Here is a 12,828-nt window from a genome sequence, read left to right on the forward strand (position 1 = left end):
TCTCTCCCCCACCCCCTCCCTACATGCACAGACTTCTGTTTTAAAAAGTACGTTGTCATATAGAACATAAACAGAAAAGCAATCAAAGCAAATGTGAAGCTTTGAAACACATTTTTACAAGGCGAACATGCCGTAGGGCCACCCCCAGACCAAGAGCTGGAGCAGATGAGGGCCCCAGAAGCCCCTTCCTCTCCTCTCTGTTACTCACCCCCCCCCCACCCCCTATCCTAACTTCAAACCCTGCAGATAAACAGATAAGTGGAATTTTCTTTGATTGCCTGGATGGTCTTTTCAAGGATGAATGCCCTCTGCCAGCTCTCAGCTAATCAGTTTACCCCAAAGTATGCAAACACAATTAGCTGTTCCCGGACCCATACAGCTTATCGTTGCCTTTGTTCCCTGACTCAGCCCATTACCTGTCCGCTTAGATGTGAGCAAAGGATACGCGAAGTCACTGAACAGTAAGCCAAAGGATGCAGGCCTCTGAGTGTGTGTGTGTTTTTTTTTCTTTTGACAAATAACTGCTCCCAGATGGCTTAAGAAATTAGATCACATATTCAATGTAGTAGTAAAGGCTCTAAAACATGATTACTTTTTAAACCATAATGATGAATAATTCTTAATGAATCTAGTGATCTAGAGTTCTGATGTTTCTTTAAAATTCCCAAGCATTTCAAGAAATTTAATTCATTTCTTATGTAATAGGAGATCAATAAAACATTCCCTTATTTCCACTGCTACCAGACATTGTTAAGCATGAATTGTTAAATTCCTTTCAAGTATCATAATCGGTTACATAAAAATGGTCTGGTTTAACAGGGATCTACCTCAGTGTCAGGGTTTTTTGGGATCGTGCTAGAGAGGAACAGAGCATCAGCAGGACATCCACATTTGTGGCAGTCACCGTTGGGTTCATAGTTCTGTATCACTTGAAGAAAAGAGCCATGTGAACGAAGCCAAGGTGGGATCCTTAGCAGGGGTCCCCAAACTTTTTGGCACCAGGGACCAGTTTCTTGGAAGACCATTTTTTCACGCACTGGGGGCCTGGGGATGACTGAAGTGCATTACATCCCTCGTGCACTTCATTTCCATTGTTATTGCATCAGCTCCACCTCAGAGCATCAGGCATTAGATCCCGGGGGATGGGGACCCCTGCTATATTGGAGCAGTGAGTAACTCTAACAGCACTATCAAATAATTGAGTTTTTCCCTCTTCCTCAAGGCCTGAAGGGATCTTTCTACAAACTCTATGTTGATTAGGGTACTCCTGAGGGGACGAAAAATATTATGAGGGGCCTTTGACTGCTTGTACTACTTGCTCTTCTACAAACTTCATCTTTCACTGGAGAATGATCCATGTTTTTATTACCAACAGGATTTCTCAAATTTCTCTCAAGTCCCCACAGAAATACTGCAAAAGCCCTGAATAAAGGCAACAGAGGCAAAAATTATTCTCCAAATCAATTTATATGATTCATCAAAACCAATACCTTGAAATACATATAAACAGAAACATTGCTACCTCTATCATTTACACAGAATCTTCTTTCTCACCAATACGAAAGTGTTACCATTTACTCTATCCTTAATGAAAAAAATGTATGCTTTCTCAGGTCCTAGTCCAATAAATAATCTCCCGTGTCAGCATTACTTTCCGTAAGATAAACATCCTCAGAGCTTTGGGATACATCCGATATGTGGATCACAAATTTCTGTCCATCTGTCAGGGTTATGAGGGTCTCTTGTCCCAGAGGAAGGGTGAGTTTGATGGTGCTTTCTGTGGCTTTATCCTCCAACAATACCTGGATGAGCTGTTGTGGGGTGGGTGGGGCAGGGAGGCGGTGTTTAGAAGAAAAGATGAAAAGAGAAAGTTACGCTTTTCCATTTCAGGACCCACCATTTGAATTCTGCTAGCACACGCTCATCTCACCCTGGACCTAGTGCAGGGGACCCCGACTTCCCAGGGGAGCACTCAGGGGCTGCTGAAGACTTTGTGGAAGGAATCTCAAACCCAGGATGGCACAAGAGAGGGTGTTGGGGGTTGGCGCAAGAGTGGGAGTGGGTGGCTCCCTTGAGGAAAAGACGGGGGCACTGCAGGTGTTTGTGAGGCCAGAGAGGGACGACACTGCCATTAAAGGCACAGGGGAGGGCTTCCCTGGCAGTCCAGGGGTGAAGATCCTGTGTGTCCAATGCAGGAGGTGTGCGTGCGATCCCTGCTTGGGGAACTAGGATCCTTCATGCCATGAAGCTCGGCCAAAAAATTAAAACTTAAAACAGACGCAGAGAGCCTGGATCAGTTGTGAAAGTCAGGAGGGAGCCTGTGAAGTGCCCATGGGTCACCTCGCAGCTGTAACGCTCGTCACCTTGGCTGCTTTCCAGATGGATACTGACCCTATGAGCCGACACAGTTGGCTCAAGTTCCCACGCAGACCCTCCCTCCACCACTGGTCAAATAGACCAGTATATAAAGGAGGAAGTCTGTGAAGACTCTCATGGGTTACATTAATACTCTGCTGCTAAGCTGCTTCAGTCGTGTCCGACTCTGTGTGACCCCATGGACTGCAGCCTACGAGGCTCCTCCATCCATGGGATATTCCAGGCAAGAGTACTGGAGTGGGGTGCCATTGCCTTCTCCGTACATTAACACTCTATAGGGTAGTAATTGACATGAGACATTCACAGACTCTGATGTTGGCTCTCAGATAGTCATCAAGTTGCCTGAGCAAACCTTCCTATCAGAGAAACAAGGATAATACGCCACCCTCAGCTCCAAGGGTATTCGAAAGATGGGCAAATCCTCGGATATGATTACTTTCAAACTGACAGAGATGTATTTTCTTGGTCTGATTTCTTCAACAGTGCCCCCTCCATCCCCATAAGCAAGCATATTTTGACAAAGATGTGCAAAAGGTGACTTTGAACGCAAGGTTAATGAAAGTACATATCTCACCCATTCTCCATAAATTCAATGATAACCATCACCAACCAAGGAAAAGATGTTTTTCTTCTCTCAAAACAAAAAAACAAACAAACAAAAAAACAAATACCATCTGTCTTCATCTTTACCTTTTGGCTGAAGTCACTTATTTTTAAATATTTTTGCCTTGCTTTCCTGCTTGAGTATATGACCTAAACTGAAAACTGTGTGTGTGTGTGTGTGCACGTGTGCATGCTCAGCTGTGTCTGACTTTGCAACTCCACGGACTGGAGCCCACCAGACTCCTCTGTCCATGGGTTTCCCAGGCAAGAATACTGGAACTGGTTGCCAGGTTAAGGAGAATGGCCTTTATTTAATATCAGTATAATTTTCCCTTTATTCTTAAGACATGCCTTGGCATCTTACTATTTTGAGCATCGGGAGAATGGACAAGAGCGACAGATGGAAGTGGCGGTGGGGATTGCTGACTTGAGTTGCTGCTGTAGATGCAGGGACTGAGCTGAACTGTCCAGAGGAGTCAGCCCCAGGGGTGCAGCTGAACAGGTGTTAGCTCGTGGCAGATGAAAGCAGATCGGACCCCGAGCGTGTGCTTTTTTGTTGAGGACAAGTGCACAGGCTGACTAGTGAGGGCAATGGAAATTAGGCGAGCCTAACTTTTCAGTGTTGGAGTGTCTAAGTCATTATAGCTAAATTGGCAGGCTCACGCACGCACAAGCAGGCTTAATTAATCTCTAATGCATATTACCTTGGGTTATCTGACATTTATCTGCTTGTATTGCTTTATTATGTTGTTCAATTATTTAATGTCCTCTCTACTGTTGCCACCAATTAAATATAGGTGGAATACACCCACTGCAATAAACTTCAGAGTGACTAGTGGATTGGGTAGAGAATGTTCTGTAAAGGTGTTCAGATTAGGAGGTTTTGTTGGAGAAATAATAACAATGACTAGGATTATGGGTACTTTTTATGCTTCTAGGAATTTTACAAATAATTAACATATTTATACCTCATTTAGCCTATGGAATTAGACGTCTTTATTTCCATTTTGTAGAAGAGGAAGCTGAGCAGACAAATAAAGCAACTTGCCCAACGTTCTCAGCTCCTCTGTCCATGGGATTTCCCAGACAAGGGTACTGGAGTGGGTTGCCATCTCCTTCTCCAGGGCATCTTCCCGACCCAGGGATCAAACCCATGTCTCCTGCACTGGCAGGGGGACACTGGCAGGGCTCAGTTTACCACTGAGCCACCTAGGAAACCCGCTTAAGTGGAAGACGTGGGATTTGAACCCAAGAAGTTATGTACCAGAACTGCTCACAGTAGGCTACAGATATTTTCCCAAATCATCAGACTTGAACATCCAGCTCAGACACGCATCCTGTTGGGGCTCCCAAGTGACTAGGGTAAGCCCCCCGGACGGGTCCTGTCACCCAGGACAGGATGTGTTCTCCAGAGGGTCAGGAGCCAGGAGAGGGTTCTCTAGGGCACAGTCTGGCCAACCTGTCCCTTCTCCAGACTGAGCTGGGCCTTCTCTCTGCCCACGGCCCTGAATCACCAGCTCAGTGAGTGCAGCCTGAACCGCCTCCATCTGCTCCTTCTCTCAGTGGCCCAGCACCCCTCCCCCCTCACCAGTCCTGATTGGGGGCCAGTCTTTTCCTGTTTCCCGGTCTCCTCTGTCTTGTTGGCTTCATATACACACTCCCAGGGGAGATGAGTTTCTTCTTTACAGACTCACATTAGAGTCTCTAGCACCGAGAGCACGGAAGTACCGGGTGTTGAATTTACCGTCTCGAGGTCAGCAAATGAACGCCTGATGGAGACAGAGGGCTGGTGACTGTGAGAACTGGCTCTTTGGCTCCTGTTTCATTTGTCCAGGCCAGTGGGTGTCTCGTCCAGTCCAGCTCAGTAACAGTCTGCCGAGGTTCTGTGTGCTTGGAATGGGGAAGGGCTGCGGGGCATGGACGGGCATCCCAGATGGCGGGAGCGGTAAAGAACGCACCTGCCAATGCAGGAGACACGAGTTTGATCCCTGGGTCAGGAAGATCCCCTGGAGAAGGAAATGGCAATGGACTCCAGTGTTCTTGCTGGAGAATCCCACGACAGAGGAGCCTGGCAGGCTACAGTCTATGGGGTCACAAAGAGCTGGACACGACCGAAGTGACTTAGCATGCACGCAGGGCACAGACAGTTCCAGCTGTGACTCAGCCACGTGGCTTTGACCACGTTTCATCCAGGTTGAGGTCACACTCCTGCCTTCAGTGGTCTCCTAAGTAGACTCCTCATCTACTCAGAAGGGGAACTTGTGGATGTGAAAAGAACGCCAGGTAAAAAGGCCAAGCTTCCAAACGTGTGCAGGAGTTTTAGAAATTACTACTGACAGGTGTTGTCAGGGTTTTTTCCCCCAACCAGCCCACTCCCCTGCATCGCATCTAGCTGAACTTCCTGCTCAATCTGCCTCCCCTCCCTGGCACTCAAGACCCCATCTCAGATCTCTGTATCCTATGTCCTAGTCTTCTGGGGGCCTGGACCATCCTCCTCCCATCTAGCACTGTAGGAGAAGAATGATGAGATCAAGCAGGCCAGGGTGTCAGCCTCTGTTCTGCAGTTTACTTGCTGTGTGACTCTGGGCCTCCACTTAGCTTTTCTGAGCCTCTGTCTCCTCATCCACGGCATGAAAATGATAAGAACAGATACTGTGCAGGGTTGTATGGCTTTGAGACAATATATATCAAGTGTGCACAGTATATTCGATAAGTAGCCATTCTTACTTTCATTATTTTTTTAATACGTATTTATTTTTTATTTACTTGGCTGCCCCAGGTCTTAGCTGCAGCATGCGGGATCTAGTTCCCTGACTAGGGATCGAACCCCAGCGTCCTGCACTGGGAGTATGGAGTCTTAGCCACTGGACCACCAGAGAAATTGCCTTACTTTTCATTATTTTAATTTTTTGGCCATGCTGCAAGGCTTTCAGAATCCTAATTTCCCAACCAGGGATTAAACCTCAGGCCCTGGGACTGAAAGCGCAGAGTCCTACCCACTGGACTACCAGAGAATTCCTGCAATCCTTATTTTTGTATCTTTCAAGATGGACCACAATTCTACCCTTTCAAAAATCCTTTGTACTCAGACTGTGAGTACAGTCTGCCAGAGGCTTTTTCAGTGTATGTCACTCCTCTTAGCTGTAGTGATCTGCTGCTCAGTGAGTCTGTTCATGCCAGGCAGGCTCTGGAAGGGCCAGGGGAGAGCAGTCCCCATATTGCACAGCTCTCATCAGACCAGGCATGTTTTGGAGCTAAGCAGTGGTCAACAGACACACTGGCAAAATTGCTTATAGCAGAGATGAATCTAGAATCCTGTGTCCTTGTTTGGACAATGTATAACCCCCTCTATGGGTTTCTTAGGGCTTCCCTGGTGGCTCAGATGGTAAAGAATCTGCGTGCAATGTGGGAGACCTGGGTTCAATCCCTGGGTTGGGAAGATCCCCTGGAGTAGGGAATGACAACCCACTCCAGGATTCTTGCCTGAAGAATCCCATGGACAGGGGAGCCTGATGGGCTACAGTCCATGGGATTGCAAAGAGTCAGACACAACTGAGCGACTACGCCCAGCACGTGGGTCTCCTAGCCCCCTGGGTTCTCACTTCCTGAGAACACCGGTGGATGGAAGGCTGGGCCACGGTGTACATACCTTGTTGCCCGTGACGGTGTCTACGAGGAAGCCAGGCACCCTGACCACCACACTGCTCCCCGCCGTGGCACCGGGGCTCTGGCCCTTGCATCTGAGCATCACCCGGGGGGGATCCGCACTCAGGCTTTCATGCTCCTGAGCTGGGGGGCAGTCTGGAGGGTGGTGGGGCTCATAGTCTGGCTGGACAGGAGACTGGTCATCTGGCAGTATCTCCTTGAGACTTCCCACGTTGTCCTCCTCCTCTTCCTCCTCAATGCACGACTGAAGTATGTGAATCACATATTCCGAAAGCAGCAAGTGAAACAGGTGCCAGGAGCCTACATGAAATAACAACCCCCAGTGAATAAGCACACAGACAGATGGACAGGTAAACGGATCCCCGTGGAACCAACAGCTTTTCCAGGGCTCTCAGCTCCTGTGCACTAGAGCCTCACTCCTCCTGGCAAAGCCTGAGTCCCTGCAGCATCCATCACCCTCGCAGCATCCCACACCCAGAGGACCCCAGAAGGTGGCTTTAGCACAAGGTGCTCAGTGAGCTGAGTCATGACAGGGAACATCAACACAGCTGCTGTGACATGGGAGGAGGGCCACCTTGCAGAGAAACGGGTGCCCTTCCCGGAGGTGGAGAGAGTGCCCCTCGACCACCCACTACCTGGCTGCAACTCCTGGGGGGAAACGGGTGAGGGGCGCAGGGGCTGTCCTTAGGGAGCTGGTGGGCAAGGGCCAGCTGAGTGGTCTGAATCCCAAGGCCTCTGGCTCCAGAAAACAAAAGGATAATTAACGTTCAGTTGAGAAACGGGGTGGGAGGAGATCTAGCCTAGAACAGTTCTTAAAAGACAATTTTTTAAATTAATCTTTAAAAATCTTTTATTTTAAATTTACTTATTTTTTAATTGAGGGATAATTGCTTTACAGAATTGTGTTGGTTTCTGCCACATATCAAAAGGTAATTTTTTAATGAAGATAAACCGTGATTCTCACACAGATGTAGAATGGACGCATTTCAAAGATTTTTATGGGACTCAATTCATGAGAGAAATAGCAAGCTGCTGCAACTGATTATAGCACTGGGAGCTCAGCTCGGTGCTCTGTGATGACTTACAGGGGAGGAATGGGGCAGTGGGAGGGAGGCCCAAGAGGAGGGGATATATGTATACGTACAGCCGATTCATGTTGTTGTACGGCAGAAACCACCAGTAGAATTGTAATTATATGCCAATAAAAAATAAATTAAAAAAAGAGAGAATTCAAAGGACTAAGCATACACAGACAGTAAAGCATGCCACTGACATTAATTTACAAAGAGATGCCACACAGCTGTCCTCAGCTGTACCCACCTGACACATGATAGTTTGCATTTCTGGGCAGGAGAATCATATTACCTGTTTGATACAATTTACAAGACTTGTAAAATAACTCAGACCATGAACGATGGCACCAACCCCAGACGGGCGTGTGGACCCTTGCTGTGCAATTCAAAGCTCTGCACAAGGTCCACTCTTTTCTGCTAGGTCTTGGGTGAGAGAGCCTGGTTCTGTGACATGACATGGTCTGGAATAAGTCTGACCCCAAAACAACTCTTCACTTGTTTGACTTTGTGAAACCGCGGTTCGTGTGCAGAGAAAGAATGGGTGGTGTGAGTACTCTGATTTCATATGAAGGTCCAAGAAGGTGGAGGGCACCCGCTCTATGAGTTATCAAAGATGCTGCAGCTTCCAAGCCATCACATTACAGCCCCGACAGTGAGCCCTGGGGGGACTCGGGATGGAGGCAGGGTGTCCACCCCACGTCTAGTAATCAGCTGCTGCAGCCGTCCCAGCAGCACCCCCCGAGGAGATTCAGGGTGAGAAAACACAGGATACTGGCCCTGGAGAGCCGAGAAGCATATCAAAGGAATGATTTCAGTGAGCCCAGACTCTTGCATCCTCCCATAGACAGAAGAGCACTAAATTCCTTAGGGCTTCCCTGGTGGCTCAGATGGTAAAGAATCTGCCTGCAATGCAGGAGACCCAGCTTCCATTCCTAGGTCTGGAAGATTCCCTGGAAGAGGGCATGGCAACCCACTCCTGTATTCTTGCCTGGAAAATCCCATGGACAGAGGAGCCTGGCGGGCTACAGTCCACGGGGTCTCAAAGAGTCGGGCATGACTGAGGGACTAATACACACACACACACTCCTTAACTTAAGATGTCAGGTTTTCTTTAATTAAAAGCAATCTTTTGATGTTCCCACTACTTGGTCTTTGTTGCAAAAAACTCATGTACATCCTGGCTCCGCCCCTCACCTCTTCAGTCCCTCAGAGCTACCTGAGATGCTGTGTCCTAGGCTTACGTCCTCAGTTTTGTCCATTAAATAAAACATTACTCTTAACTTTCAGCTTGTGCATTTTTTTCAGTCGGCAGTACAAACTGCTGAAAGGGCTGGTTTTCCTTTTGTGGTTGTACCTGAACTCTGCCCTGGAAGACACCAACATTAAGCCCATCGTCCTGACTTTCATGGGCAGAGCCTCATGATGAATGGGTGTCACCTGTGTGGCTGCTTACAGCCGAAACCCTCCAAAGAGACCCAGAGTTTGCAGAACGGTCTAGACTGGGGCTTGTCTGCTCTTTGTCCGCTCTTCCTGATCCCCGTACCCGATGCAAGGGCCTCTGGCAGCCCTGGGGCAGGGGTTCCTCACCCTGACTGGTGTGTGAGCTCTTGTGGTGGAGGCTCTATCTGTCTGTCCATGGCTGTGTGTCCAGTGTCCAGGAAGGAGCCTGGGATTTTGCAGGATGCACAGATATCTGCTGAAATGAGTGATCCCCTCCATGGGGCCACGGGCCTCAGGGATGACTGTCCATCCCCACGACTCTCCTGTCCTGTGCGTCAGCACCACAGCTGTGACAGGTGAGACCTCCCCAGCACAGGAAGACCATCCATTTGACAAGAAAGTTTGCAAGACAGACTCTGATTTATTCTTCCATCTGCACACAGTGGTGTCAGTCATTCAGTCGTGTCCAACTCTTTGTAACACCAGGCTCCTCTGTCTATGGGATTCTCCAGGCAAGAATACTGGAGTGGGTAGCCATTCCCTTCTCCAGGGGATCTTCCCGATCCAGGGATTGAATCCAGGTCTGCTGCACGGGCAGGTGAATTCCTTACGGTCTGAGTCACCAGGGAAGCCCACAGGGGGAACTTTATCAATTTTTATTCCTGGAAGTTAAATCCAGGTGCCCCAAAGAACCCATTTTTTCCCTCCATCTCAGTTGGGAATATAAGAGGGTGCCTGGTTCTTTTCTCAGAATGTCCCAAAGCAGATAATTCAAAAGTCAGAGGAGATTTCCTGCATATCTAAAAATGACAGCAGGGGAATGATAAAAGAAACTTCCACATATTGAACTCTAAAGGAGGCATCTGGCTTTATACATGAGGGAACTTGACTCTGATGCTAACGAAAATAGTATCAAGTTTGTGGCCTATCAACCCTACACAGGTCTTCTGCTTTGACTGTTAGAGAAAAGGACATATTGACAAGAAGTAAAGAACGTCCATGTTGAAAACAAAGATTAAATGCCTCCCTTCTGGGGACACCAACGCTGGGCCTCCTTCAATGATAAGACTCCGCTTCCAGGTGCCAAGGCCATGCTGACTTGCTGTGTGCATGCTGGTCTCTCTCTTTTTTTAAACACTGAGGAAATGACTTGCTTAATATTCTTTGTTCTGACAAGATATGAAACTGTGCTGCTCTCCAGAGCATCCAGAGCAGCTTCTCAGGGTCATCTGGAGAGCGGGCTTGTGGGCCAGACCTAGTGCGTGTGTGTTAAGTTGCTTCACTCATGTCTGACTCTCTGCGACCCCATGGACTGTAGCCCGCCAGGCTCCTCTGTCCATGGGATTCTCCAGGCAAGAGTACTGGAGTGGGTTGCCACGCCCTCCCCCCAGGGATCTTCCTGACCTAGGGATTGAACCCACAACTCCTGCATTGACAGGAGCATTGTTTACCACCAGGGCTACCTGCAAGGGCTGGTCCTTAGTCTGGCTCAAGTAAAACTTTGTTCTTACTTTTGATTGTTTACTGATTATTTTCATGGACAGGAGAGTGAGGCAGGGTCCAGCCATTTGATGAATCATCGTGGTGTTGTTATAAAAAGATTAGCATGGTTTTGTGTGATTCTCTGTGTCCGCGTTGTATTTTACATAGAAAGGCGAGAAGATGGTGAGTGGGTTTCACACAGCCATATGGGAAGCACTTAGCTGTAACCACACCTGTGGCAGGTAGACTGCACAGCACTGTGTTCTCGGACTTACCGAAGCTGTCTTTATGACAGAGGGTCATGGCTTTGCTCACTGCCGTGAGGAGGAAATTCCACCTCAGCTGGAAGCTGGCGGCCAATTGGAGAAACTCCTCTTTGCTTCTGCTTGGCTGTTACATTTTAGAAAGAAAAAAAAAATGCTGGGGTTTATGATAAAAATTGAGGCGAGCTTGTTGTCAAAGTCGCCCACGGTGGGTGCAGATACTGACATGGCCGAAGTGGGAGAGGAGGCAGGAAGGGCAGGGTGGGAGGCCCAGGCCTGGCCTCTCGCCATCCCTTGTTGGGGGTGATTCCTGGCAAGACCTGAAGTACGGGGAGAGAAGGCAGGAGGTGGGAGAGGGGCCTACTTCTTTTTTTAATCCCCACAATTTTTTAAAAAGAGGTGACTTGTGAGGACCCCTTCAGGGTGACCCCTGCAGGGCAGTCCCACTGAGGCCCCCTTGGCAGTTGCCATCGGGGACATTGGGGGCTAATTTATACTTGGCAAGTCCGATGCTGTGATAAAGGGGCCCAGAATCCCACAGTGATGGGAGGAAGGGGGCCGATTTTGGAAAGCACCAAGCTGGCTGCTGCACTGGGTGAATTATCGAGGCCCGGAAGGTCCACCTGTGTGGTCATCCGATGGCCTGAGTGGCACTAAACTGGGTGCTGGGGGATGCTGTATGTGCAGACCAAGGAACTCCCCCGCCAGACTGACAGCAGCCTTGGGTTGCACTTCTGGTGAATTACAAACTGACAGAGCCGCAGGAGCTCCCCCGCACAGGCTGGGGTGAACCCCCTGAACCTCCCCTGCGTGGGGACCACCCACAGCCTCAACCACAGTCTCAACCACAGTCTCCAAGGAAGAGAGTGGTGACTGGCCAGGAATAAAGAGCTGCCTTTCCATCTCTGCTTAGCTTCAGCCCCCACCGAGAACCCCCAAAGGACCACTCGGGGCTCTGGGTGGGTGTGGACCTGTAACCAAGCAAGACCCTATGGGGGGGGCCTCCCTGGGACAGGCACCCCCCACCCCCATATCCTCTGCTGGGGCTCCTCGCTGAAGTACCCAGATGATGGCTTCTTCTGTATTTTTCCTGAGTTTTTCCAATGCTAAACATCACCAACAAGTGGAAGAAACTACATAATGATCAGGAGCACACAGCCCGCAGGCCTTCCAGTGTCTAAGGATCAGTAACGTTAACTGCCCTGTTATCTCAACATCAACCAATCAGAGAACTGTGCAAAGCTAATCACACACCCCGAGACCCTCCCCCACCTGGCCCTTGAAAATGCTTTGCTGAAAGCCTCTGGGGAGTTTTGAGCATAAGCCCCTTGTTCTCCTTGAATGGCCCTGCAATAAACCTTTCTCTACTCCAACCTCTGACCTTCTAGTCTGTTCGGCTTCTCAGTGCATCCTGAACACGAACCTGGGTTTGGTAACAGACTTGCCTTAGCAGGGGCATGCTCTCCCCATGCTTCTGGACCTCCTGGATAGGGGGGCTCTTGGGAGGACCCCTGCTGGGGTTCAGCACACACAAAGATGTGCCTAAACCACCCAGAGAAGGCGCAGTGGGCGATCTCAGCCCAATCCCAGAGCTTTCCCCCTCTTGCCAGTAGCATGACTCCTTGGGTTCCCACGTTTAGAAATTCCTCTTGGGCCCAAACTGCACGAGAACTGGGGGAACCAAATGAAACACAACACAGCTGAGCGTCTCCCTGTGTTCCAGATGCTAACAACTTGAGATGATTAGTCATCTTGGACATGCCGGAGGCTTCACATTTTAACAGCCTGAGTATTTTATTGACAGTAGTCTTTTTTTTTTTAATCAGACAAGCTGTTTTAGAAAAACAACCCCATCAAATGCAGGCAGACACAAAACCACCGCTTTCCTGAGATGTCTCATTCATGAGGGCTGTGGGGGTGAGGGT

The 12,828-nt window shown here is 48.9% G+C and overlaps 1 protein-coding gene across 1 annotated transcript in view; it reads right to left on the minus strand.

The window, feature by feature from the left end:
• Nucleotides 1-1,496: 1,496 nt before the first annotated feature.
• The window catches only part of RFX8 (RFX family member 8, lacking RFX DNA binding domain), a 52,303-nt gene continuing 40,971 nt past the window's right edge, over nucleotides 1,497-12,828 (minus strand). The window contains exons 10-12 of the mRNA XM_027554387.1: nucleotides 10,916-11,030; nucleotides 6,629-6,945; nucleotides 1,497-1,811 (exon numbers count right to left, since the gene is read on the minus strand). Of these exons, the coding sequence (XP_027410188.1) occupies nucleotides 1,617-1,811; nucleotides 6,629-6,945; nucleotides 10,916-11,030 (627 nt within the window). The 3' untranslated portion in view covers nucleotides 1,497-1,616. The remainder of the gene's footprint in view (nucleotides 1,812-6,628; nucleotides 6,946-10,915; nucleotides 11,031-12,828) is intronic.

Source organism: Bos indicus x Bos taurus, chromosome 11 (genome assembly GCF_003369695.1).
Source record: "Bos indicus x Bos taurus breed Angus x Brahman F1 hybrid chromosome 11, Bos_hybrid_MaternalHap_v2.0, whole genome shotgun sequence".
Taxonomy (NCBI): Eukaryota; Metazoa; Chordata; class Mammalia; order Artiodactyla; family Bovidae; genus Bos; species Bos indicus x Bos taurus.